This window comes from Zea mays, chromosome 7, assembly GCF_902167145.1.
Source record: "Zea mays cultivar B73 chromosome 7, Zm-B73-REFERENCE-NAM-5.0, whole genome shotgun sequence".
NCBI classification, from domain to species: Eukaryota; Viridiplantae; Streptophyta; class Magnoliopsida; order Poales; family Poaceae; genus Zea; species Zea mays.
This window is the reverse complement of record NC_050102.1, coordinates 159,341,883-159,367,844: the sequence shown is the minus strand read 5'-3', so window position 1 is coordinate 159,367,844 and position 25,962 is coordinate 159,341,883. Positions and strand designations below refer to the sequence as shown.

Here is a 25,962-nt window from a genome sequence, read left to right as displayed (position 1 = left end):
GGCTCTCCTTCGCTCTTAGGCGCTGTAATTTTCTCTTTTGGGATCGTGTCAATCCCGCTGGGCACCATCGAGGCATGGAGTATTTTGGATCGGCTGTTTTGATGGTAGCCGTATCCTTTTCGGTTGTGTTGGCCGATTCGCCGAAAATCATCGGCCCTTTATTATCTTCTTGTATGACAACATCTGCAGTGCCTATTTTGATGATGTCCTTTTTTGTTGTTTTTTGAGTTGCTGCAGGCATATGCCCCCCTGCCGGATTGGTCGGCCTAGGAGACCGAGTAGTCCGGCAATCTTGTTGGGCCTGTGCCTGGTGACCAGATTCAGCAGCGCTCAATCGGTCTTGCACTGGCGGCGCCAACCTATCAAAAACAGATGTTTGGGGTGCCCCCCAGGCGGGGTACTGTGGCATCCCAAATGGATATGGTGGCATGCCCCACATTTGATTTGGGACATATGGTGGAGGTAAATATGTGTATGGATATGGCATAGATGGATAAGGGGGTGGAGGGGTCCATGTCGGTATGTTAGGTCTCAATTGTACGATAGGACCTTTCACTTCTTCCGATTGGTGAGGTGGTCCAATCGGCCTGACCTGACGTTGCTCATGAATGGGTGAGCGGGGTCGCTTTGGTGGCCGGTCACTAGGGCCGGCCTTCTTTTTCACGTATTTAGACAACAATTGATTGAAAGTCGGGCCAGGCTTGATCAGCCGACCAGCTGCTTTAAATGTATTTGTTTTCCACGTACCTATCTCGGGTCGTCGTGGTTTGAAGGTACGTGGTTGCTGCGGGTCCTGAGCACGGCCGGACCGTCCGCTGGAGTTCGCCGGACCGTCCGGAAAAGCGTCGGACCGTCCGCGTCTGGATGACGGACCGTCCGTGATGCGCAAAATGGGTTCTTGCGCCTGTCTCCCTGTCTGTGTTTGCCCCCCAGTGCCAGAGGCTATGATGGTCACCTTCAAGGTCTCTCCTCCATCAAGAGTCTTCTCGGCCACCACCTTTCTGCAAGAAGTTTTATGATTCCCACCGGCCTCTCTTGCATCGCCGATGACTATTTCTTTGCCTTTGCCTTCATCGGCTGTGTTTGGCCGAGTCAGGACTTTCTTGCCCTCAAAGTCGATCATGTTCATTGGAAAGGGCTCCGTGTCCACCTGCATTTCCTGAAATTTCAATCGTCCTTCGTTAATGGCCTGTTGGGGACTTGTTCTCAAATGCTAAGAGTTAAGAACAAGGCAACATAAAAAGTGTTAAGTGTTAAAGTCCTTCGTCCTTCGAAGCATTATGTCCCTTCGGGAAATAATGAGTTTCGGACGAAGGTCATAAGAGACATACCTTCGTAAACATAACAAGTAATGACGAAGGACTCATATAAAGCATAAAATATAATATAAGCATCATCATAGAATCATTTCTATTTTATTAACATGGAAAAATAGAAATGATTTCAAATTACAAATGTACCTTCGGTCCTGAGAGAAGGTAAAAAGTACAAGCGTGACGCAAAAGCAAATGCCAAGTCCGCGTGAACAGTACGGGGGTACTGTTCATCTATTTATAGACACAGGACGCAGCCTGTGACGAATTACAATTATGCCCTTTACAAAAGTTTACAACATTATCTTAGACCTCTATGGATAAAAAGGTCATTCTATCTTTATGTCGGTTTGCAACGCCGAAGCTCTATAAAAAGGAACCTTCGGCCATTTCCTGGGGACGATTTCAGCCGAAGCTGCTTCTTCACGCAAGACCTTCGGCGCAACGAAGCATGGGCCCAACAGTAGCCCCTTTCGCGGCGCTAGATCGTTTTTCGTAACGAGCTTGAACCGTGAAAAAATCCTCTCAAGCTTCGGGAAGCCGAAGGTCCAAAAAACACCTTCCCTGAGCTCGTTGCCGAGAAACGATTCATTTCCCGAGATCGTGTCGGTCCCACCTTGCAGAGTCACTGTTTGGTCTTTGCGGTCCACTGCGCAGCGAGTACAAGTTACTGCCCGCCTGGTGTAAAAACCCTGCCGCTTCGCCTTCTTACCTGCAGCACTATATAAACAGACGAGTAGGTGTGAAGTTACCACAGCATTTACTGCTATTTGCACTGTTTTGCTGCCAAAATTTTTAACCATCACCGAAGCTTGTTTGTCAGGTTTGAACGAAGCTCCATCTTGAAGCCTGCTTCGGAGAAAAAAGTATTAAAGTTTCACAAGTTCATAATTAAATGGCCAGAGTTCGCTCTACAGCTAGGGTTGAGCGTGAGGGGGACGAAACTGAAGCTTCGGAGACTGTGCCCATCTCCGAAGCGATGCAGCGCTCCGGACTGGTGACTACGGAAGAAATGGCTGCTGCCGGAGCAAACCCGACAGCTGCCGAAGGAGAAGGGAACATTGAAGAAACCGACTCCGAAGATGACTACCGTATTGCCATGCCCAGCAAACCCAGCCACCTAGACTTCGGAAAATCGACTGTTTCAAAGGTTGATCTCGCCAAGATGGTGAAAGCAGGTTTTTTCAGTGAAGATCAGAAGAAGCTACTTCGCTTCGGGGGAGAAGAGACCACCCCGAAGCCAGAGAAGGACGAGGTTGTCATCTTCAAAAGCTTTTTAAAGGCTGGGCTAAGATTCCCTGTTCACGAGATTGTTGCGGAGATATTGAAGAGGTTTGGCATCTACCTTCATCAGTTAACTCCTAACGCTATCGTTAGGCTTAGCGTTTATATTTGGGCCCTCCGAAGCCAAGCAGTGGAGCCTTTTGCTGACAGTTTCTGTCGAGTTCATGAATTGCATTATCAAACAAAGGCCAGAAAAGATGGGCTTCATGAAAACTTCGGTTGCTACAATTTTGCCTACCAGAAAACCGCAAAGTTTCCTGTAATTAGCTACCGAAGCAAATGGCCGGCAGGCTGGAAATCAGAATGGTTCTATGTCAAGGTTGATGAGGACAAGGAGAAGCTTGTGCAAAGTCCAGTCGAGCTAACTTTCGGAGAAACCCGACCCCACTGCAACATGACACCAGAGGGTCAAACTCAACGGGCAATGGATGAATTCAGAATCATTGCAGAGCATATTGGTACCAGGGATCTGGTTCAAGAATTCTTAGCATTCAAAGTTTTCCCTACTCTGAAAAAATGGGAAATGCCAAAGTTAAAGGGGGAGAAGAAGGAAGGGGATCTTGTCCGGCTTCCTTACCACTTCAAATTCAAGAAATATTTTAAGAAGCCCTGCCAAGAGTGGCTGGATACAGTTGAGGTGATGTGTAATGAAATTCTTGGAAATTATTCGAAAAAAGAAGATCAACTGATGACAGCAGCCTTCGGTACCCGTCCGAAGCGAAGGCTGAACCGAGTGCTTGATGCACTGGGCTTCGAATATCCTGACTATGCGCAGCTGAACAAGGATGCTGAGGGCCAGAGAAGAAAAAGAGAGGCCGAAGCTTTAAACAAGGATGAAGAACAACCACCAAAAAAGAAGAAAATTGTCAAGAGAAAAATATCAACTCCAAAGCGAAAACTATCCGAAGGAGAGGGGACCCCCACACCACCTTCTACCAGCGACGTGGAGGAAATTCTAAAGGTAATGACTGAACCCATGCCCACGAAGCTAAGTCCATTAGGGCCTCGACTGACGAAGCTTTTTCAAAAGGTGGCGGAGCCGGAAAAAACGAAGATAACCAAAGCAAAAAGGCAAAGAATTATTGCCGTAACAGAAGTTATTGACAAGACGCCACCGAGAGCATCAATTCAGAAAACAGCAGCTGCTGAAGACACAACAAACGTCGAAGTCGCACCTTCGGAGGTCGCGGCTACCGAAGCCGCTACAGCCGAAGATGTGAACTTAGAGACTACCATTGAGAATATCGACAAAATTTTAGAAGACATGGCTGCAGAAGAAGCTGCCGCTGCTGCTAAAAAAGTCATGGCCGCAGTGCCTGAGAAGGGGAAAGAAATAGCCGAAGTCGCTTCGGACGACGAAGCCTACACATTTCAAAATTTAATTGGGCAAAAACTTTCGGAGGACGAAATAGAAGAGCTAAAAGACTATGCCAAATCTTGCGGATACAGGCCAGGAGCTCTTCTATTCGGAGGTGTGGACGATGAAAAATTAGGCTGCATTCGAGACCAAACCGGAGCTAAGGTCATCGGTACTCTGTCAAAGAGTATCGGTTTTCCAAAGCTAGAGATAGATATCAGCCGCTACCGACGACAGCATATCGTCGGCAGCTTATTTTATTCCAATTTCAAGGTAAACAACCTTTTCTCTGTTCCTTATTGCTTTGGATAATGAAAATGTTACTAACGAAAACTGTTTTTGTGCAGAGCATGCTACTGAGCAAAGCTCTGAAGATGCAGCAGGATTTAGAGGACAAAAAACACGAAGCTATAATTGGAAATTTGGAGAGCAAAATAAAAGAACAATCAGTCATCATTGAAAAGAAAGACTTCGAACTTCAATCAACCGAAGGCTTGCTGGCAGAGACCGAAGCTAAAATATCAGAATTGAATTCGAAGCTTATCGGTCAATCAAAACAGTTTGAACAAGAAAAGCTAGAGCTTAATTCTAAACTTGAAGCCGAAGTCCAAGTCAACTCAAATTTGAAGAAATCATTAACAAGCCTTCAGGATAAATGCTTGAATTTTAGCAACAATTGTATCCAACAACTAAAGAAGATCTTTTACTCAGTTGGAGCCAGCAGCGGGAAATTTACCCCTTCGGATGAAGATTTACCAAAAGCCTTCGATCATATCGAAGCTGAAATTGAAGAACTTGACGAAGTTATAGCTGGGCACGGTGACTTCTGTGCCTGGGTAGCTTCTCGGGGTACTGCTGCAGCATTCCTGAAGGCTGGCTGCGAGCATGGAAAGATTGTCAACAGGCCCAACTTCGCCCTGTCTCCATCAATTCTCGACGACATTCCTGACCTCGCCCGGAGCATCTCAAATAGATTCATAAAAATGATATGGACAAAAGGCGGGCGAGAGAAGGCTGGGGACGAAGCTCGAAGTCATCTTGAACCAGTAAGAAATCATACTTTGTACTTACCTTCTCCTTCACACTTGATTTTTACTCGGGATACCTTGATTCATGTAGGATGACGAAGCTGAAGGTGATACTTAAAGGATATGCCGCCGAAGCAGAAACCTGACGAAGATTAATAGGAGTAGACTAGAAAAAACTCAGGAGAATTTGTAACAACTTTTTGTAAATACAGTTAATCTATTCTCAAGGAACTTTGTTCATACCTTGTAATATATTCTTACCCTTTTATTGAGACGCTTTGATGTGGACGAAATCAGTATTTTGAGCCGAAGGCGAAAAAACACCTTCCCTTCTTTTCGTACACAACGAAGCATAAAAGACCATTTCTTCTTTTTGCCAAAGCTTTTCTTTTTTGTACATGACGAAACATAAAAGACCGCTTCTTCCTCTTGCCGAAGCTTTTTCTTTTTTGTACATAACGGAACATAAAAGACCACTTCTTCCTTTTGCCGAAGCAACCACTTAGGAACACAAATGCTATGAATGAATGCTTATGAATGCAAATGCTATGATGTAATGTGCGAATGAATGTCCAAAGCATATAACCGAAGCCACACTCAACCATTATTTCCTTGGAATCAACCACACATCAGCTCTGCATTCCCTTAGGAACGACTTTGGAGCTTCCTCGTCTTTTACTTAGACGGTATAAACTCTGCATTCCCTTAGGAACGTCTTTGGAGTTTCTTCGCCTTTTACTTAGGCGGTATAAGCTCTGCATTCCCTTAGGAACGTCTTTGGAGCTTCTTCGTCTTTTACTTAGACGGTATAAACTCTGCATTCCCTTAGGAACGTCTTTGGAGTTTCTTCGCCTTTTACTTAGGCGGTATAAGCTCTGCATTCCCTTAGGAACGTCTTTGGAGCTTCTTCTCTTTTTTCTTTTTCAGTTTCTGCACTCGATGGTGCGTTCTCAGCTGTTACATTTACATTTTTTGGGGGATTTTGCTCTTATAAGACTAAAAAAGGAAATTACACATGATGGCCCCATTAAAAACCTTTCTCCCCCTTCGGAAAGGAAAAGGGTGCCATGAAAAAGAAAAGAAAAAACATAAAAAATTACATCATGTTATACATAGTATCGCCGAAGCTCATCCGCATTCCAAGACCTTGGAATTTCGTTGCCATCCATGTCCTTCAATCTGTACGATCCAGGCCTTGACGAAGATACTACTAAGAATGGTCCTTCCCATTTCAACTGTAGCTTACCCACTGTATCTGGGTTAGCCACTCTCCGAAGCACCAAGTGTCCCGGCTCAATATTTTTTAGCCGGACTTTTCTATCTCGCCATTTAACTGTTTCAGCCTGATATTTATTGATATTCTCCACGGCCTGAAGCCTGATCCCTTCTAAAGCATCCTTTTCCACAAGGCAAGCATCTTCGGGACCTGATTCTGCCGAAGCTACTACTCTTATTGATCCAGCTTTTGCTTCCTCCGGAGTTATTGCTTCGTCACCGAATAATAATTTGAATGGGGTAAAGCCTGTAGACCTTGATGTTGTTGTATTGTGGCTCCACACCACTTTGATTAACTGATCTGGCCACTTTCCCCTGGGTTGATTGAAGATTAACTTCATTATTCCTGTCATTATAATGCCGTTGGCCCTTTCAACGAGCCCATTTGACTCCGGATGCCTGACTGATGCAAAATGGATCTTCGTTCCAATTTGATCACAGAAATTTCTGAAAGCTTCGGAGTCAAACTGCGTTCCATTATCTACAGTGATTGCCTTCGGTACCCCGAAGCGACAGACAATATTCTGCCAGAAAAACTTTTGGACAGTGGCCGAAGTTATTGTGGCCAATGGCTTCGCCTCAATCCACTTGGAAAAATACTCCACAGCCACTATAACATATTTTAGATTCCCTTGAGCCGGTGGTAATGGACCCAACAAGTCAAGGCCCCACCTTTGCAATGGCCAGATGGGTTGTATCAGCTGTGTCAAAGACGAAGGTTGTTTTTGATCTCTTGCACATTTCTGACAACCTTCGCACTTTTGCACTAACTCCGCCGCATCCGAAGCTGCCTTCGGCCAATAAAACCCTTGGCGGAAGACTTTCCCAAGTAATGGCCTGGATCCGATGTGGGATCCACACAGGCCTGCATGTATCTCTTTCATCAACTCTATACCTTCGGCTCTAGATAAGCACTTGAGCAGCGGAGCGCAAACTCCATGTTTGTATAATTCCCCTTCTATCATGACATACGGACGAGCTCTTGCCTCTATTCTTTTATTGTAAGCTTCGTCATCTGAAAGGAACTTACCCTGAAGGTAAGAGATTATTTCAGTTCTCCAATCTTCGCTGTAAACAGGAGATATGTTGAGGACTGCTCTTTCAAGGAGCTCCACTGAAGGTGCCTTTATTGTTTCGAAGAACACATCCGAAGGTAACGGCAGCCCCTGTGCCGCAGACTTAGCTAGCAAATCAGCATGCTCATTTTGTCCTCGAGGAATATTCTTGACAGAGAATCCTTCGAAGGATGCTTCGATCCTTCGGACCGTATCTAGATATTTTTCAAGCTTCGGATCTTTAGCCTTGCAACTTTTGTCAACATGACCCGAAACCACCTGGGAATCAGTTTTAAGAATTGCCCTTCTGATTCCCATTGCCTTTAATTTCCGAAGGCCCAGAAGCAGGGCTTCGTACTCAGCAATATTGTTCGTGCAGCTGAAATCAAGTCTTGCTGCATAACAAGTTTTGACCTTGGATGGTGAAACCAACACAGCAGCTGCACCTGCTCCGAAGATTCCCCAAGAGCCATCACAAAACACTGTCCACACTTCGGCATCTTTATTTGCTTCTTCATCCTGAGCCCCTGGCGTCCAGTCGGCAATGAAATCTGCCAATGCTTGAGACTGGATCGAAGATCTATGCACATAATCAATGTAAAATTCGTTGAGCTCTGCAGCCCATTTCCCAATCCGTCCAGTAGCTTCTCTATTTCTCATTATATCCTTCAACGGCTGCGAAGAAGGAACAATGATATTGTATGCCTGAAAATAATGCCGAAGCTTCCTGGATGCCATTAAAACGGCATATAATACCTTCTCCAGCTCTGTATAATTTTTCTTTGAGACACTAAGGACCTCAGATACAAAATACACTGGAACTTGCTTCTTGAGCTGGCCATAAAGCTTCTCCTGGACAAGCGCCGCACTTACTGCTGAGTGCGAAGCTGCCACATATAACAACAGAGGAGCCCCTGGCGTTGGCGGAGTTAATGTTGTGAGATCTATCAAGTATTGCTTCAACTCTTCGAAGGCTTTTTGTTGACTTGGGCCCCATTGAAAGACTTCGGCTGACTTCAGCACCTCGAAAAATGGTAAGTTTCTTTCTGCTGATCTGGATATAAATCTGTTGAGAGATGCCAGCCTTCCTGTCAATCTTTGGGCCCCTTTTCTTGTAGTTGGTGGCTCCATTCGAAGTATAGCTTCGATTTTATTTGGATTAGCTTCGATTCCCTTTGTTGAAACCAAGCATCCAAGAAATTTACCCTTCTTTACTCCGAAGACACATTTCTCTGGATTCAGCTTCAAACCAGCTTGTCTGAAGCTGGCGAAGGTCTCCTGCAGATCAACAATATGATTTTCCTGCTTCGTGCTTTTGACGATAATGTCATCAACATAGGTCAACACATTTCTGCCTATTTGAGACTGAAGAACCTTCGCAGTCATTCTGCTGAAACTTCCTCCAGCGTTTTTGAGCCCCTCAGGCATCCGAAGATAGCAATACGTGCCACTTGGAGTTATGAAGCTAGTTTTCGGCTCATCTTCCTTTTTCATCCAGATTTGATGATATCCTGAGTAACAGTCCAAGAGACTCATGAGCTCTGAAGAAGCTGCTGCATCGACTAGAGAGTCTATCCTTGGCAACGGGAATTCGTCCTTCGGACAAGCCTTGTTGAGATCTGTGAAATCGATACACATTCTCCACTTGCCATTGGCCTTCTTCACCATAACAGTGTTAGCTAGCCACTCTGGATACTTCACTTCTCTGATAACTCCTGCACTGAGGAGTCTTTTTACTTCATTGCGAGCCCCTTCGGCCTTGTCATCAGACATTTTCCGAAGCCTCTGCTTTCGGGGTCTGAAGGATGGGTCAACATTGAGCGAATGTTCAATAACATCCCGATTTACTCCACAGAGATCATTAGCCGACCATGCAAAAACATCTTTGTTGTTGAATAAAAACCTTATCAAGGTTTTCTCCTGGTCTTCAGATAATTGCGAGCCCAACAGCACCTTCTGCTCTGCTATGTCCTCACACAATAGCATGGGCTTCGGCTGATCTGCTGAAGCTGCCTTCTCCCTTCTGAATTTGTACTGTTCACAAGCTTCAGTTCCATCTATATTATGGATTGCCTTGGAGTCGGTCCAGCTCCCTTCGGCCCTTCTAGCAGCTTCCTGGCTTCCATGGATAGCAATAGGCCCTTGGTCCGAAGGTATCTTCATGCAAAGATAGGCAGGATGAAGGATTGCTTCGAAGGCATTAAGAGTACCACGACCAATAATTGCATTGTAAGGATATTCCATGTCAACAATGTCAAACACAACTTGCTCAGTTCTAGTGTTGTTGATGAATCCGAAGGTTACTGACATGGTGATCTTGCCCAGTGCTACAATCTGTCTTCCTCCGAAGCCACAAAGAGGATGTGTAGCATCATGAATCTTATCTTCTGGCTCTTGCATTTGTCTGAAGGCTTTAGCAAATATGATGTCAGCTGCACTGCCTGTATCGACCAAGACATTGTGAACCAGAAATCCTTTGATAACACAAGAGATAACCATGGCATCGTTGTGTGGGTAATCTTTGAGCTGAAGGTCCTCTTGAGAGAAGGTAATAGGAATGTGAGACCATCTTGATTTGATGAAGGGTCCTTGCACCCCAACATGCTGTACTCTTCTCTGCGCTTCCTTCTTCTGCCTCTTGTTAGCTGGCTCTGAGGACGAGCCACCTGTGATCGGGAGCACCAGCTTCGGGTCCGAAGCAACTCCAGCTTGATTGTTGAACGAAGCCATCAGCTCAGAAAAGTGGAAGTGAGTTCACCGGAGGTGGGCGCCAATGTTGGGGACTTGTTCTCAAATGCTAAGAGTTAAGAACAAGGCAACATAAAAAGTGTTAAGTGTTAAAGTCCTTCGTCCTTCGAAGCATTATGTCCCTTCGGGAAATAATGAGTTTCGGACGAAGGTCATAAGAGACATACCTTCGTAAACATAACAAGTAATGACGAAGGACTCATATAAAGCATAAAATATAATATAAGCATCATCATAGAATCATTTCTATTTTATTAACATGGAAAAATAGAAATGATTTCAAATTACAAATGTACCTTCGGTCCTGAGAGAAGGTAAAAAGTACAAGCGTGACGCAAAAGCAAATGCCAAGTCCGCGTGAACAGTACGGGGGTACTGTTCATCTATTTATAGACACAGGACGCAGCCTGTGACGAATTACAATTATGCCCTTTACAAAAGTTTACAACATTATCTTAGACCTCTATGGATAAAAAGGTCATTCTATCTTTATGTCGGTTTGCAACGCCGAAGCTCTATAAAAAGGAACCTTCGGCCATTTCCTGGGGACGATTTCAGCCGAAGCTGCTTCTTCACGCAAGACCTTCGGCGCAACGAAGCATGGGCCCAACATGGCCGATTGAATCTGTCGACGGAATACATTACAATCATTAGTGGCATGAGAAAATGAGTTATGCCACTTGCAATATGCACGACGTTTTAGCTCGTCGGCGGATGGAACAGTGTGATTTATTTTAATGTTGCCATTTTTGAGTAATTCATCAAATATTCTATCACACTTACCAACATTAAATGTAAACTTAACCTCCTCTTGCCGTTTCTTTTGAACCGGCTGTAAGGAGGCACAAGCCGAAGATTTGGCCTGCTTTGGCCAAACCATTTCAGCAGCATACACCTCTGCTGATTCGTCTTCTGAGCTACTTTGATCGCATTCTACTACATGTATGTTGTGACGAATTGTTTTAGCAGTTTCTTTGCTTCGGCTTTCACAAGCTAAAGCTCTCTGGTGTAATTGTGCTAGTGTAAAGAATTGGATGCCTTCTAATCTTTCTTTTAAATAATATCGTAGACCATTAAAGGCTAATCCTACTAGCTGTTTTTCTGCTAAATGAATTTGAAAGCATCGGTTTCTTGTATCTCGGAATCTCCGGATGTAATCATTAACCGATTCATCTTTTGTCTGTCGCAATGACACTAAATCTACCAAATCCAACTCATAGTCATCGGAGAAAAAATGATCATGAAATTTCTGTTCTAGATCCCCCTATGATGAAATGGAATTAGGAGGTAAAGTGGCATACCATGCAAACGCGGTTCCTGTTAAAGATAATGAAAATAAGCGCACGCGAAATGCCTCTGTGTCGGCCAATTCTCCCAATTGTGCTAAGAACTGGCCTATATGTTCACGCGTGTTTTTCCCTTGGTCACCCGAAAATTTTGCGAATTCGGGTATCCTGGTTCCCTGTGGGTATGGGTGGTGATCAAATCGGTTGTCATAAGGTTTCCGATATGATTGCCCCCCAGGGACCATGCTTACTCCGAGCTTATCTCGGAACGCCCCGGCTATTTCTTCCCTTACTATATCAATGGCAGCCGGTGCGAGACCACCGGCTCTCTGGTCAAACATAGGTGGGGTTGGCTGGATATTAGCATGTTGTCTTTCCCCCCATTGGTTTGAGTTACGTGGTGCATTTTCATTTGCCCTATATGGGTCATAGGTTTGATCGTTTCTTTCCGGCCTCCTGGGTGGGGCCGGAAAGCTTTCCTGGGCTCTGAATCTTGAATTAATGGGTTGATGCATTGTATAGTGTGATGGGAAGTGCTGCTGGGACGGGTGAGGATTCCGGTAACAATCCTCCTCAAAAAGGTCATGTGCGGACTGTCCGGACATTGGCCCGGACCGTCCGTGATTATGTGCGGACCGTCCGTTGTTGTATGCGGACGGTCCGACTGGGTAGTTTAGATTCTGTGTCGTGTGTGGTGGTTCGGGCGCATATCTAGGTAACTCATTAAAAATCGGCCCGACTGTTGTTGGTCCGGACGGTCCGCGCTCACGTGCGGACGGTCCGAGCATGTGCAGATCGGCTGATTTGCTGCCGATTTGCGGTTGCTCAGGGTATGTGTCCATCGGCATCCCATAAAGGGGTTGTGACTGGTCGTGACAACCTGTAGCCGATGTGTTACGCGTGTTACCTCCTAACTCAACCTCGTGCGAATGAAAATTTGTGATACTAGATTTATCAAATGCACGTACTAGTCTCTTAAGATCGCTTTGCATACCCCCTATGATGTTTTGCATTTGTTCACGCTGATCTTCTACATAATTTCTAAGAGATTGCAGATCGTTGGTATTACTTACATTGGGGATATCTGGCGTGGGTTGGAGCGAAGCCGGATCCGTCGCCCGATGTCGGACGACCTTGTTGTTCCTGTCCACTTTGAAGTTGGCCAAGAACTTGGCTTTCGCCTCCTGAATCATCCGCTCCTTGTGCTCCTCGAACTGGAGCTGCTCGTCAGCCGGCAAGGTTTCCCAAGTCGGCTCTATGATATTGCTTGGAGAAATATCAGAGCTATCCCTTGAACCGGCCATTGAGGCCCGATTTCATGAGCTTAGATGTGTTTTCCCCAGCGGAGTCGCCAAAAAGTATGTTGACGCCTTTTCGGAGCGCCAAATACTCAAGAAGAACCGGCGGCGGTGCTCTCTGGTGAGGCGCGGACGGTCCGCGGCCTGGGGCCGGACGGTCCGCGACCTGGTGCAGGAGCTTGGGTCCTCTGCCTGACGGCGGACGGTCCGCGCCCTGGGGCCGGACGGTCCGCGCGTGTGCAGGGGCGGCGGAAGATCGCCGGCGGCGCCTGGATCTCGCTCCTGGGAGGGACCCCATCGGGGAGGAGAGATCCTAGGGGTTGTCTAGGCTCGGGCCGGCCGACCTAGACTCCTCTAATCGGCGTAGAGTCGAAGAGAGGCGAAGAATTTGGGGGATGGAGAGGCTAAACTAGAACTAGACTAGAACTACTCCTAATTGTACTGGAAATAAATGCGAATAGAAGTTGTATTGATTCGATTGTTGATTACAAATCGGCCGTAGGCCTCTCTTTTTATAGAGGAGGGGGGCTGGACCCTTTACACGACCGGATTCCGAGCTAATTCCGCGGATATAGCTAACAAACATAGCACAAAACTCAGAACCCTAATCTACTCTGCGCGTGCGCGGACCGTCCGGCCCACAGGCGCAGACCGTCCGGACCGCGGACCGTCCGGCCTCAGGGCCGGACCGTCCGCACCTCATTTTGGTGCTCAACACCTGGGGCGCACTGGAGGAACTCTCCCGCGTCCGGAACGCCACCAGGAGTCCTCCTCCCCCTTCCCACTCCTATTTCCTGCGTTCTTGTCCACAACCTCCTGCCGAGCCTCCATCGAAAGCAGGGAGTCTGCATCATCAACTGGTCAACATTTGAGGCAAAATCATTAGTCATACTTGCCCTTCACGTGACAGCACTGATTATACTAACTATTTGACACTAATGCCAAATCGTGTGTAGAACCTGCCTCCTATGTGACTGGTTTAATTACACTAAATGTTCAACATTAACAACACAATTGTGAGTTTAAACAACCTTTAGTTAACAGAATTAACTATATCCACTATTCAGCGGTAACAGAATTAATTATATCCGTGTGTGGAACTGCCTTTTTACACAACAAAATAATTACACTAACGCTTCAACAATAACGACACAATCATGAATCACCTTCTCGCTGAGTGAAAACCCATTTGGTAACCGCTTTGGTAAAGTCAGTTTAAATAAATGAGAAATGCTGATGCATCCCAAGCGTTGTTCCCAACAACTTCAGTCTGACTGAGATACCATGTTGAATAATTAGACAAATTCCAGTTTAAATTCTGAATATAAATCATGACCAAATCAGAAGAACTGAAATAACAAGCCAAATCAGATGATGCGTACTGATTAGACTTACTGATAGATGGCACGCGCCGGAATCAGCAGGGTCGACGATGTCGAAGTAGCAGAATCGACGAGGTCAGAAGATCACGAGCAGTCGCGTGAAGACGCTTCCCAAAAACCTTATTCGCCCTCTCCCGGTGCAGGATCTAGAAGACGAAGGGTTCCGGAGACCTGCTCTCCTGATCGCAGATGCACCTCTGCGGTCGGAACGAAGGGAACTAAAAGGCGGCTCAGCTATGAAGAGAGGCGAAAGCGAAACTGGGATGATTTGGAGGCTGGCTGCCGGGCTCCTTATATAGGGCCGAGTCCGCGACCCCCGTGCTTATCCGCCCACGAAAATCTCGCAATCAGTTGAGATTTTATAGCGATCGGTTAGGATAAGCGTAACAGCCAAGAAACCAAAAAATCAAACGGCAAAAGGTAGCCGCGCCCCCGCAAGGCGAGGGGCCGGATTTCGGCGGACCATTCACGCGCATGTCGTGCGCCCGCGCCCTTCGTCCCGCCCCGCCCCGCCCCGGCCCGGCCCGGCGAGGCGAGGCGAGCGAGCGCGCGTGTGGCTCTCCACACTCTCTCCTCTCATCCATGACTTGGTGAGTGAGTGTGACTTCCATATTTAAGCTAGCTCTACTCCACTAGAGCTAGCAATATGGTGCTATTGGTTCCACCTATTCCTTAGCCATCCACTTATATGGGCTTTTGTGATTTTCCTGGGATTTATTATAATTTCTTAATTGGGCCAAGCCCATAAATCCTAACAATCCCCCACCAGATCTCAAATGCCCATCTGCAGTTTTCGCCACTGTTCACTACTGTTTAATATACTAGTTTTTCAGCAGAGACTGTTAAGTTGAACTTCCGCCTAGAACTCCAAGCTACACCAACCCACAACTTGGACAATGGACTATGCCTTGAATTGCAAGTTTTGCGTGAATGGGTTTCACTTGAAGTCATGACCAGTACTTGGCTACCAGTAGTCCCCTTCTCGGGTGGAGCATATACGTCGTACTCCAAGGTCTCTTCATGAGTTTACTAGAGATCACCGAAATCTCATAGACTGCGACGTTAGACAGTCTAACTCATATAGGTGTGTTCTTTCAAAGAATGTTCTGCAGGACAACATCTTCGCTAATACAAGCCAACAGAACACATTAAGGCACAAAGCCAACCTGCCTTACAACATTTGAGAGTATGACATCTTTACTTAGAGAGGGTCAAAGGTTACTCTCCTCAGTTCACCAATGGCTTGTTCTTCCCAGGACCTAATTCACGGGATCTCCGATCACATAGACTGGGTTCCCACCATGGCAACTTTATTCGGGTCTCATACCCATCTCTCTCGATGCGATTTCTATCACATTACGTGGTAGTCCCTTGGTAAAAGGATCTGCCAGATTTTTATCTGTTGAAATATAAGTCACACTTATAACTCCGGAGTTTCTCAACTTTCTAACAGACTTCAATCGTCTTTTGACATGTCTTGATGACTTTCCATTATCCTTAGAACTCGTCACTTTAGCAATCACTGTCTGATTGTCACAGTTCATAAGGATAGCTGGTATTGGTTTCTCAACCACCGGCAAGTCCATCAAGAGTTCACGCAACCATTCTGCATCAACGGTTGCTGTGTCAAGTGCAGCTAGCTCGGCTTCCATGGTTGACCTCGTCAAAATGGTCTGCTTGCATGACCTCCATGACACCGCACCTCCACCAATAGTAAAGACATAACCACTGGTGACATAAACCTCGTCTGCATCAGATATCCAGTTCGAATCACTATATCCTTCAAGTACTGGATGCTAACCAGAATAGTGAATTCCATAACTCATTGTACCTTGCAGGTAGCGCATAACCCGCTCAAGTGCATGCCAATGATCAGTCCCGGGGTTTGACATGAACCTACTCAATTTGCTCACAGCAAACGAGATATCGGGCCTTGTTGCACCAGCAAGATACATGAGTGAACCGACAATCTAAGAGTATCTCAATTGGTCTAAACCAATTATCTTGTTCTTTCGCAGTGTCACACTGGGATCATAAGGTGTTGGAGAAGGTTTGCACTCAGAGAAGCCAAATCGCTTCAAAACCTTTTCAACATAGTGAGATTGCGAGAGAGTAATCCCACCATCTGCCTTAATCAGCTTGATGTTTAGAATCACATCAGCTTCTCCTAGATCTTTCATATCAAAACTCTTTGATAGAAAAGACTTGACTTCATTGATCACATCAATGTTTGTGCCAAATATCAATATATCATCAACATATAAGCACAATATAACTCCTTCGCCCCCACCACAGCGATAATATACACACATGTCTGCCTCATTAATGGCAAAGCCTGCAGACGTTAGAGTCGTGTCAAACTTCTCATGCCACTGCTTTGGTGCTTGCTTCAGACCATACAAAGATTTCAATAACTTGCACACCTTGCTTTCTTGACCCTTTACTACAAATCCATCAGGTTGTTCCATATAGATTTCCTCGTCCAGCTCTCCATTAAGAAAAGCTGTCTTTACATCCATCTGATGAACAAGGAGACCATACGAGGCAGCCAAAGAAAGTAGTACTCGAATAGTGGTCATTCTAGCAACAGGTGAGTAAGTATCAAAGAAGTCTTCTCCTTCTTTCTGAGTATAGCCTTTAGCCACAAGCCTAGCCTTGTACTTTTCAATTGTACCATCAGGCTTGAGCTTCTTTTTAAACACCCACTTACAACCCACAGGTTTGCATCCATAGGGTCGATCAGTGACTTCCCACGTACCATTTGAAAGAATAGAGTCCATCTCATTATGAACTGCTTCTTTCCAATCATCTGCATCTGGAGATGCAAATGCTTCTGCAATGGTAGTAGGAGTATCGTCCACAAGGTACACAATGAAATCATCACCAAAGGATTTTTCAACCCTTTGTCTCTTGCTCCTTTTAGGAGCATCATTGTCATCCTCCTCTAGGACAATTTCATGTGGCTGTTCAAAACTCTCAATAGGTGTATTATGTTCAGGAATTATCTCAGAAGAGTATCTATAATTGCTATGAATGTCTTTCATTGGAAATATATGTTCAAAGAAAGTAGCATCACGTGATTCCATAATAGTATCAACATACACATCAGGAACTTCAGATTTAACTACTAAAAATCTATATGCTATGCTACACGAAGCATATCCAAGAAAGACACAATCCACTGTCCTTGGACCAAGCTTGCGCTTTTTATTAATTGGTACATTGACTTTCGCCATGCACCCCCAAGTGCGCAAGTATGAAAGTGATGGTTTTCTCCCAACCCACTTCTCATAAGGGGTTTTCTCTTCTTTGCCCATAGGAATTCTATTCAGAACATGACATGAAGTCAGGACTGCCTCCCTCCACCATGCCTTAGATAAACCACAAGTGTCTAACATGGCATTCACCAGGTCAGTCAACGTACGGTTTTTCCTTTCAGCAATCCCGTTTGACTCGGGTGAATAGGGAGGAGTCCTCTCATGAATAATGCCATGTTCTGCACAGAAATCATCAAAGACTTTGGGAAAGAACTCGCCACCACGATCTGATCTAAGACGTTTGATCTTTCTCTCTAGTTGGTTTTCAACCTCAGCCTTATAGATTTTAAAGTAGTCTAAAGCCTCATCTTTAGTTTTTAGCAAGTATACATAGCAAAATCTAGACGCATCATCAATCAATGTCATGAAGTATCTCTTACCACCTTTTGTCAACACACCATTCATCTCACAAAGATCAGAATGTATGAGTTCTAGTGGTGCCAGGTGTCTCTCCTCAGCAGCCTTATGAGGCATTCGAGGTTGCTTCGACTGCACACAACTATGGCACTTAGAACCTTTGACTATGGTGATATTCGGAATTAAACTCATGGTTGCAAGCCGAGACATAGAGCCAAAATTAATATGACACAAACGAGAATGCCAAATACTCGCAAGATCATCAACATTAGCACAAATATGGTTCACAGACTTATTATTGAAATCTAACAAAGAAAAGCGGAACAAGCCTCCGCAATCATAGCCTTTACCAATAAATTGTCCAGACTTGGACACAACTAATTTATTGGACTCCAAAACTACCTTGAACCCATCTCTACATAGAAGGGTTCCGCTAACGAGATTCTTGTGTATAGAAGGGACATGATGCACGTTCTTCAGCTGCACGATATTTCCCGAAGTAAACTTCAGATCCACCGTGCCAGTGCCATGAACAGAAGCATGTGACCCATTCCCCATTAGCACGGAAGAATCCCGGGCGCCCTGATAAGAAGAGAACAAGTTAATGTCAGAACACACATGAACATTAGCACCAGTATCAAGCCACCAGCTAGGTGATTGAAATACTGAGAAGATGAAAGGTAAATTACCATACCCTTTGTCTTCCTCATTGCTAGCGACCACTGTGTTGACATTGCCCTTTTTGCCACGGCGATCCGCTCGATCGGGACAATCCTTGGCAAAATGACCCGCCTCGCCACATGCGAAACATGTCAATTCAGCCTTGTTCTTCTTCTTCTTGAAGTTGGTAGTTTTGTTGGGTTTGTTAGATTTTGGCTTTTCTTTCCCCTTGTTGTGGTTCCTTTGAACCATGTTGGCGCTGGAGTTGCCCTCGCCTCCTTTAGATCCCGTGTCCTTAGCCCGAGCTTTCTCCTCAACATCCAGAGACACTATCAGATTCTCAACCGATATCTCCTGTCTCTTATGTTTCAGAGCTGTGGCGAAGTTCCTCCATGTAGAAGGCAACTTTGCAATAATGCACCCAGCCACAAATCGGTCAGGAAGGACTATCTTAAGGTGGTCGAGCTCCTTGGCTATACACTGTATTTCATGAGCTTGCTCTACAATAGAGCGATTATCAACCATCTTATAATCATGAAATCTCTCCATGATATACAGGTCACTGCCAGCATCTGATGCACCATACTTAGTAGTAAGTGCATTCCACAACTCTTTCCCGTCTGTGTACTGCATATTCGCATCAACCAGACGGTCAACAAGGGCGCTAAGAACGGCTCCCGTGAACATAGTATTGGCATGGTCGTACTCTTTCTCCTGTTCAGGAGTCAGTGGACCCTCAGGTCTGCCTTTACTAACATGGAAGACATTCATAGCAGTAAGCCAGAGCGTGGCCTTGACTTGCCATCTCTTAAAGTGCATACCATTAAACTTTTCTGGCTTCAGCGCGTCGGCAAAAGCAGCCATAGAAAAACTAGGAAATTGTCTACAATAAGGTTTTTGGATTGTTGAATAATTAGACAAATTCCAGTTTAAATTACGAATATAAATCATGACCAAATCAGAAGAACTGAAATAACAAGCCAAATCAGATGATGCGTACTGATTAGACTTACTGATAGATGGCACGCGCCGGAATCAGCAGGGTCGACGATGTCGAAGTAGCAGAATCGACGAGGTCAGAAGATCACGAGCAGTCGCGTGAAGACGCTTCCCGAAAACCTTATTTGCCCTCTCCTGGTGCAGGATCTAGAAGACGAAGGGTTCCGGAGACCTGCTCTCCTGATCGCAGATGCACCTCTGCGGTCGGGACGAAGGGAACTAAAAGGCGGCTCAGCTATGAAGAGAGGCGAAAGCGAAACTGGGATGATTTGGAGGCTGGCTGCCGGGCTCCTTATATAGGGCCGAGTCCGCGACCCCGTGCTTATCCGCCCACAAAAATCTCGCAATCAGTTGAGATTTTATAGCGATCGGTTAGGATAAGCGTAACAGCCAAGAAACCAAAAAATCAAACGGCAAAAGGTAGCCGCGCCCCCGCAAGGCGAGGGGCCGGATTTCGGCGGACCATTCACGCGCATGTCGTGCGCCCGCGCCCCTCGTCAGGCCTAGCCTGGCCTGGCTGCCAGGCCAGGCCAGGCGAGCGAGCGCGCGCGTGGCTCTCCACACTCTCTCCTCTCATCCATGACTTGGTGAGTGAGTGTGGCTTCCATATTTAAGCTAGCTCTACTTCACTAGAGCTAGCAATATGGTGTTATTGGTTCCACATATTCCTTAGCCATCCACTTATATGGGCTTTTGTGATTTTCCTGGAATTTATTATAATTTCTTAATTGGGCCAAGCCCATAAATCCTAACATACCATACCAAGATAAATAAAGTGAGACTTAAATGGTCTGAAAACACTGCGGAATCACCATTGAAACCCCTCATCTTCCAATCGAAGGTTCCAGAGAACCTGATTCCCCACATCAGCAAACATATAACACCTCAAACGGTTCCAAGGTAATGATGGTACTTACAACATTGAATACAACAGGAGCATCAGGACCTGTGTATGCTTATTTGACAGAGTTAGAAGAGCAAGAAAGGATAGTTGTGCCAACTTACCGATCTCAAGATCATGCTCATGCCAAAGATGAGCAGCTACGGACCTCCTGGACAGAGAAGAGAGGATCCTTTAATTGAGCTTAGGGGCCCTCTTCGGTGCTCAGCAGAAGTAGCAGCCTTATCCTCTTCACTCATCCTTCTGTAGATAGAAAAAAAACCAGAAATGTTTTGAAATGCATCCCACACAAGACCTACATTATTAGTACCAGTATTATTCTTGACTGAGAAACATAAAACATCAATTTTCCTAGATCACATATGTAACACATGAATCGATGAAACCCTACAAAATAGAATTGATCCTAGAATCCCATCACCAGACACCAAACGGTAGGCTAGATCCATGAGACGACAAGAATATGTAGAGGCTAGAGATTTTGACCTCGCCTCAGGCGACCAATCCTAGCCGTCCACCTGCGATTCAACGATCTCGTCCCTTCCCTTCGGCCTCCAGTGCGGTGGTCGCTCTCTTGAGCTTCCCGAGTCCCGACAGAAACACGATAGTACTGTACGAAACACGGTAACACGACAGAACACACGGTAGTGGTAAATTGGGTAGAGAAGAAGAGACACGATAGTACTGTACGAAAGCGAAGGCGAGCAGGAAGGAAAGAAGAACCTGGAGGAAGATGAGGTGTCTGGCGAACTCGGCGTGGGGGTCGTCGAGGGGCACGAATTTGTAGAAGGTTACCACGACGAACCGGGTGTCCTCCTCCTGTAGGGGAAGGAACTCGGGCTCTGCAAGTGCAACGCCATGCGTTCCGAGGCGGCAACCAGGAACCGGGAAGAAGGACCGGAGGCCGGCTGGGCGCGACAAGGAGGGAGGGAGGGAGGGAGGGAGGGGGGGGGGGGGTTGAGACGGAGTGGGGACTGGGGAGAGTCCGGAGGAGGAGCGCGAGGTTTGGACAAACCAAACACACCCTCAAAAGCAAAAGGCAAAAGGTTTGAACGATATAAATTTAGGATACCACGGTTTGAACGATACAGATTCAAGGGGTATCATGTGAGGCTACTGCTGTGCTGGCCATATTATAGCTTACAAAAATTCCAATACATGTTTGGTACACATAGCAAACATAACTGCAGCAAGATAGAAAATAATATAAGTTCAACATGAACCAATAACTAGCTCTAATACCCAACTCGAACGGTAGAAGTTTGCAGTGCCAACCCAACTATACACTGTTGCTAGCTTAGGCCACTGGAAATAACACTAGAGAACTCAAACGTATCGTTCCAATGCAAATGGTCCATTCACCGGGTAAAAACTATAGCGTGTGCGTGTTCAATGCCGATCAACTCTCCTTCCCGAGAGAAGCATCAGTGGTAACGCGTTCTGATGCTCAGGGTCTCAGAGATCATGAGCAGCAAGTGTCAGAGACTGCAACTAACAACTGCATCCCCCAGCCTGAGCCTGAGACTGGGACGAGTTTGCATTGCCAGACCTCAAGTTCACATCAACCATGTCTTCCTGCTTCGCTGATGAGAGTGTCTCCATACCAGGAAGGGCAGCAGCAATTTTACGGAACAGCGCCTGCTCACAAGTTGGTCAGTGCAAAACGAAAAAAATATGTTGACATATAAAGACATACAGACATGCAGAAAAATAAAGGTCCTTCCCTAAGAAAAGGCATACTACTATGAATTTTAGAGGAAAAAATTGCATGTTATCCCTTTTCCAGACCCTACTCATTTGGCAGGACTGGAACAATTGTGAGAGCTGCCTCACCGAGACACAAGGTCACGGGTTCGAAACAGCCTCTCCACATTTGTAGGGGAGGCTTATCTCGGTTTATTCCTTCCTTAGATCCTACTCAATGCTTGTTCGGTTACGCCAATCCAGAAGGGGCCCTTCTGGATTGGCATAACCGAACAAGCCCTCATGTGGAAGCCCCTGGCACTAGATTTGCCCTTTTTTTAGAAGCATGTTCAATATGAACCCAACTTATGAAATGAGACAAGCAAGCAGTTTATATTTCTGAAGCATACCTTAATGTTAAACCCAGCTTTAGCACTGGTTTCAATAAACATGACACCAAGGTCCTTTGCCTTGCCTTCTCCTTCCTCTATCGAGACTTGCCTGTTCCATGAGATGCAACAGAATTTTAGCAAGAATATAAGAGCGACATACTTCTCCAAATTACATAAATACCTCAAAGTGAACTGATTCTACAAGATAAGTGATAATCCAGTTAATTTAGCTAAGCTGGAAATAATCACTTAAAGATAGAAGACCTAGAAAGTCTGGTATACCAATAGATGTCAGATTCCAGTTCTACTGAGAAAAACAGGCAACAAAAACAAACACACTCATACACATTGAGTAAAATATATAGCATATGCTAAGTAAATCTAGGAAGAAAGCAAAGCTCCCAGCTTTTTGCTAAATGCCAACCCAAGATATGTGCTTCAGATGAACGCTCCATATGCCTCGCTCACGCTGAGATTGAGTCCTGGACCTAGGTCCCACTTGATATACTCAGCAACCAGCAGATAGGATTCTTCTGAATCACAAAGTTTAGAATGATATCCACCTAAAAATTCCTAGGAAATGTGATCCAGATAATTTTAAGTTATTTTTTGCTTGGTATGTATTTGGGAAAACTAAACTGCCAATTTTAACAATAATATATGGCACATAAAATATCTGGAGAATTATACTTGACATGAGAGAGACCAAAGAATTTAAAGCCAAACAAAATATACATAGAGCAACCAACAAAACTACAGAAATCAGGAAAGAGCAAACACCACCAACCTCTTGTCAACAAGGTCAGTTTTGTTCCCAACAAGCACAATGATAACATCACTGCCCCTCTCAGTGCGAACTTCATCTATCCACTTGGATGTATTTAAGAAAGACTGCCTGCCTACAACATGAAACAAATAAAGGTAAGAATAAAATAGTAAAAATTTATGTCCTTAATCCTTAAAAGATAAAACTTCCTAGTCATTGTTGCTACTGATGTGCATCTGATACCATTTTTTTTCCTAAAGAATGTGTGTTTGTGTGTGCGAGAGAGACAGAGAGAGATTACTTGCAACATCGAATACAATGACAGCAACTGAAGAGTCTCTGATATAGCTTGGAATTAAACTCCTGAACCTTTCCTGACCAGCTGTATCCCTGCAAAGAAAACAACACATGCATAAGGTCAACGGTCCGTAGATCACAATGGGGCCATACAGGCTAACGGATGCAGTAGTAGTAATTATACCAGAGTTGGAGTCTCACAGTTCTATCTTCAAGGTACATTGTCTTTGACAGGAAATCAATACCAATTGTAGCCTGCATACCAGAGAAAACAACTTTGAGCAAACCTGAATAGACTAACCAGCATTACTGTACAACAAGCCAAAAATTACATAAATTAACTCAAAATAATACTATAATAGTAATTGTCAGCTGAGTACTCAAAATAAGTGAAACAACTTCTATTTGGGTTGGTTAGGTGGTCTGGGGTTAAAAAAACCTCGTCCGTCCCACGACAAATCACAGTAAGTCCCAGCTCTAGTCGCAATCGTTCTCATGTAGGCTAGGGGGCAGCTGTGCATGGGTGGGGCAGGGTTTTCTCGACCTCCGTGACAAGGTCTTCTTAATACAACACACAGGGTTGTCTTACCCCATTGAGGTTGAGTGCTCAAAATAATCACTCAAACGACCAACACAGTACACCACAAAACACATGCAAAGAAGCAGTCAAAACCCTGTGACTTACATTTCTTAAGATTTCCAGATCATATATAGTGACTAAAAAAAGATTGTGTTGCTACGCTAGTGCTTACTGTAAAGTGCCAAGCCCATAGATATGACAGAAGTCTTTCGTCAAAGTAGCATCCTATTAATACAGAAAAATACTTTGTCCTTACATTACCAGGACGAGAATTCAGGTGCAGGCTATTCACATCACAATCTCTGTCCAAAACTCTCAATACACAAAAGATTTGGGCTCGGACATCCCAGAGAACAATGTCAAGGACCTGTGATCCAATCAGGGAATCATACCAATATACCATCACCAATGGGTGCGGCAAGCCCAAATTATAACGGTGCGCCTCACACGTAATAGGTAGTCACAAGTTACAACCACCTTTTACGAACAGTACGGACAATTCGTCTCGCATGTAATTGCAACGATAGTAGAAGTACAAATAAGGCAACCCATCTTCCTTGCCCATGCGCCCTGATCCAATCGAGCGCAGGATGGATCACCCTGCCCCGGATCACATCGACCTATCGAACCGCCTGCGCTGGATCTGGCCCACCCGATTGGATCCAACCCACAAACCCAACCCCGACGCGGGAAGATAACACGAACAGCACGCGAGGGATCGATCGGGATCGGAGAGGCGTGCGGGCCGTCGTACCTGGTAAGTGTTGTCGAACTTATCGTACATGAAGCGGGTGATGATGCTGGTCTTGCCGACGGACTGGTCCCCCAGGAAGACGAGCTTGTACTTGGCGAGCGCCGACACCGGTGCCATCTCCGCCTCCTCCTCCTCTTCCTCTTCTCTCTCTCACGGCTGGCGGCGACGAGGTAAGGTCAGGTCAGATCGGATCCAGCAGCGCGAGAGGGGGATCTCGCTCGCTCGCTAGCTCGCGCGGTCCGCGTGTGTGTGACCGCCCCCCTTGTCTCTCTCCCTCCCCGCGGCCGCGAATGTTGCGCTCCCCCTTTCTTCCGCTTGCGCGTCTGGGCCGTTGCCTCCGAGATTGGTGCCTTCCGTTTATTACTCCTAGCGCGCGCGGAGAAGGCGGCCGGACCGGAGGGCACACGAAAGCCTTTTGTTTTGCAGCGCTCTAATGTGAACAAAAAAAACTCGGTACTCCCGAAAAGTGGTATCTCTTTAGATCAACCCCAGGTCCCCAGCCTTCAGAAAATGTTAATCGGTAATGTGTCCCGCCGAAAATAACAGACCCAAGTCCTCGGTTACACGGGATGAAATCCTACCGTGGATTTAATTCAGATATGGATTAGTTAAATTCATATCTCACACTCAATAGCATGGTCAGATTAAATTCATCAATTAATACATGTATCTCTCAAAGCTAGTTATTCTTTTGATCCATAGATTCTAATGCAAACGTGTGCAATATCTTCATGGATTTGTTCCATACCTAATGAGCAATGGATAGAATACATGTCTTCTATAGTTTAAAAAATTCCCAAACTCATTGGGTTATATTCTATGATGGGTATAACCTAATAAAAAAATTTAAGTAGTCTTGGATTATTTTGGGTTATGGATTTAATTCCAATTCATGCTAATCCAGAGCTGGATTGGTGTAAACGAAGTGGTGATTCAATATGGATTCTACGTCTTGAAACCAGGCCAATTTGGGACCGGCAAAAAGCATTAAGGATACAAAAATCAATGCACCAATTACGGTACAATAGAGTTGAAATTCACTAGTTATTCCGGATGCTCGCTAAATCTGGAAAAAACAGAGATTATTTGGATTCCTCAAAAAACCCCCGCCTACATCATCATTCAAAATTTCTTGTCCTACTATTGGCCACACTACCTGAGCACTGGGGTCCAATATGAGTACATGCCACTCAACAAAAGAAAGATATTGGAGCACTACAAACTTTTCGG

General features: G+C 45.4%; 1 protein-coding gene and 1 long non-coding RNA gene across 3 annotated transcripts; both read right to left on the bottom strand.

The window, feature by feature from the left end:
- Nucleotides 1-13,299: 13,299 nt before the first annotated feature.
- On the bottom strand, nucleotides 13,300-21,187 carry LOC109940850 (uncharacterized). Of its 2 annotated transcripts, XR_002263554.3 has the most exons (4): nucleotides 20,984-21,187; nucleotides 20,747-20,870; nucleotides 20,365-20,503; nucleotides 13,300-13,501 (listed from the first exon to the last, which is right to left on the bottom strand). It is a non-coding gene; the product is annotated as an uncharacterized lncRNA (long non-coding RNA). The 2 variants fall into 2 exon arrangements; XR_002263553.1 differs by lacking the exon at nucleotides 13,300-13,501 and having other exon boundaries at nucleotides 20,147-20,503.
- A 153-nt stretch (nucleotides 21,188-21,340) lies between these two features.
- On the bottom strand, nucleotides 21,341-24,997 carry LOC100274535 (Ras-related protein RABH1b). Its single transcript, NM_001148891.1, has 6 exons — nucleotides 24,733-24,997; nucleotides 23,583-23,653; nucleotides 23,403-23,491; nucleotides 23,123-23,234; nucleotides 22,354-22,444; nucleotides 21,341-21,898 (listed from the first exon to the last, which is right to left on the bottom strand). The coding sequence occupies exons 1-6, from the start codon at nucleotides 24,847-24,849 to the stop codon at nucleotides 21,752-21,754; spliced, it is 627 nt and encodes a 208-aa protein (NP_001142363.1). The 5' UTR covers nucleotides 24,850-24,997; the 3' UTR covers nucleotides 21,341-21,751.
- Between the last annotated feature and the right edge of the window lie 965 nt (nucleotides 24,998-25,962).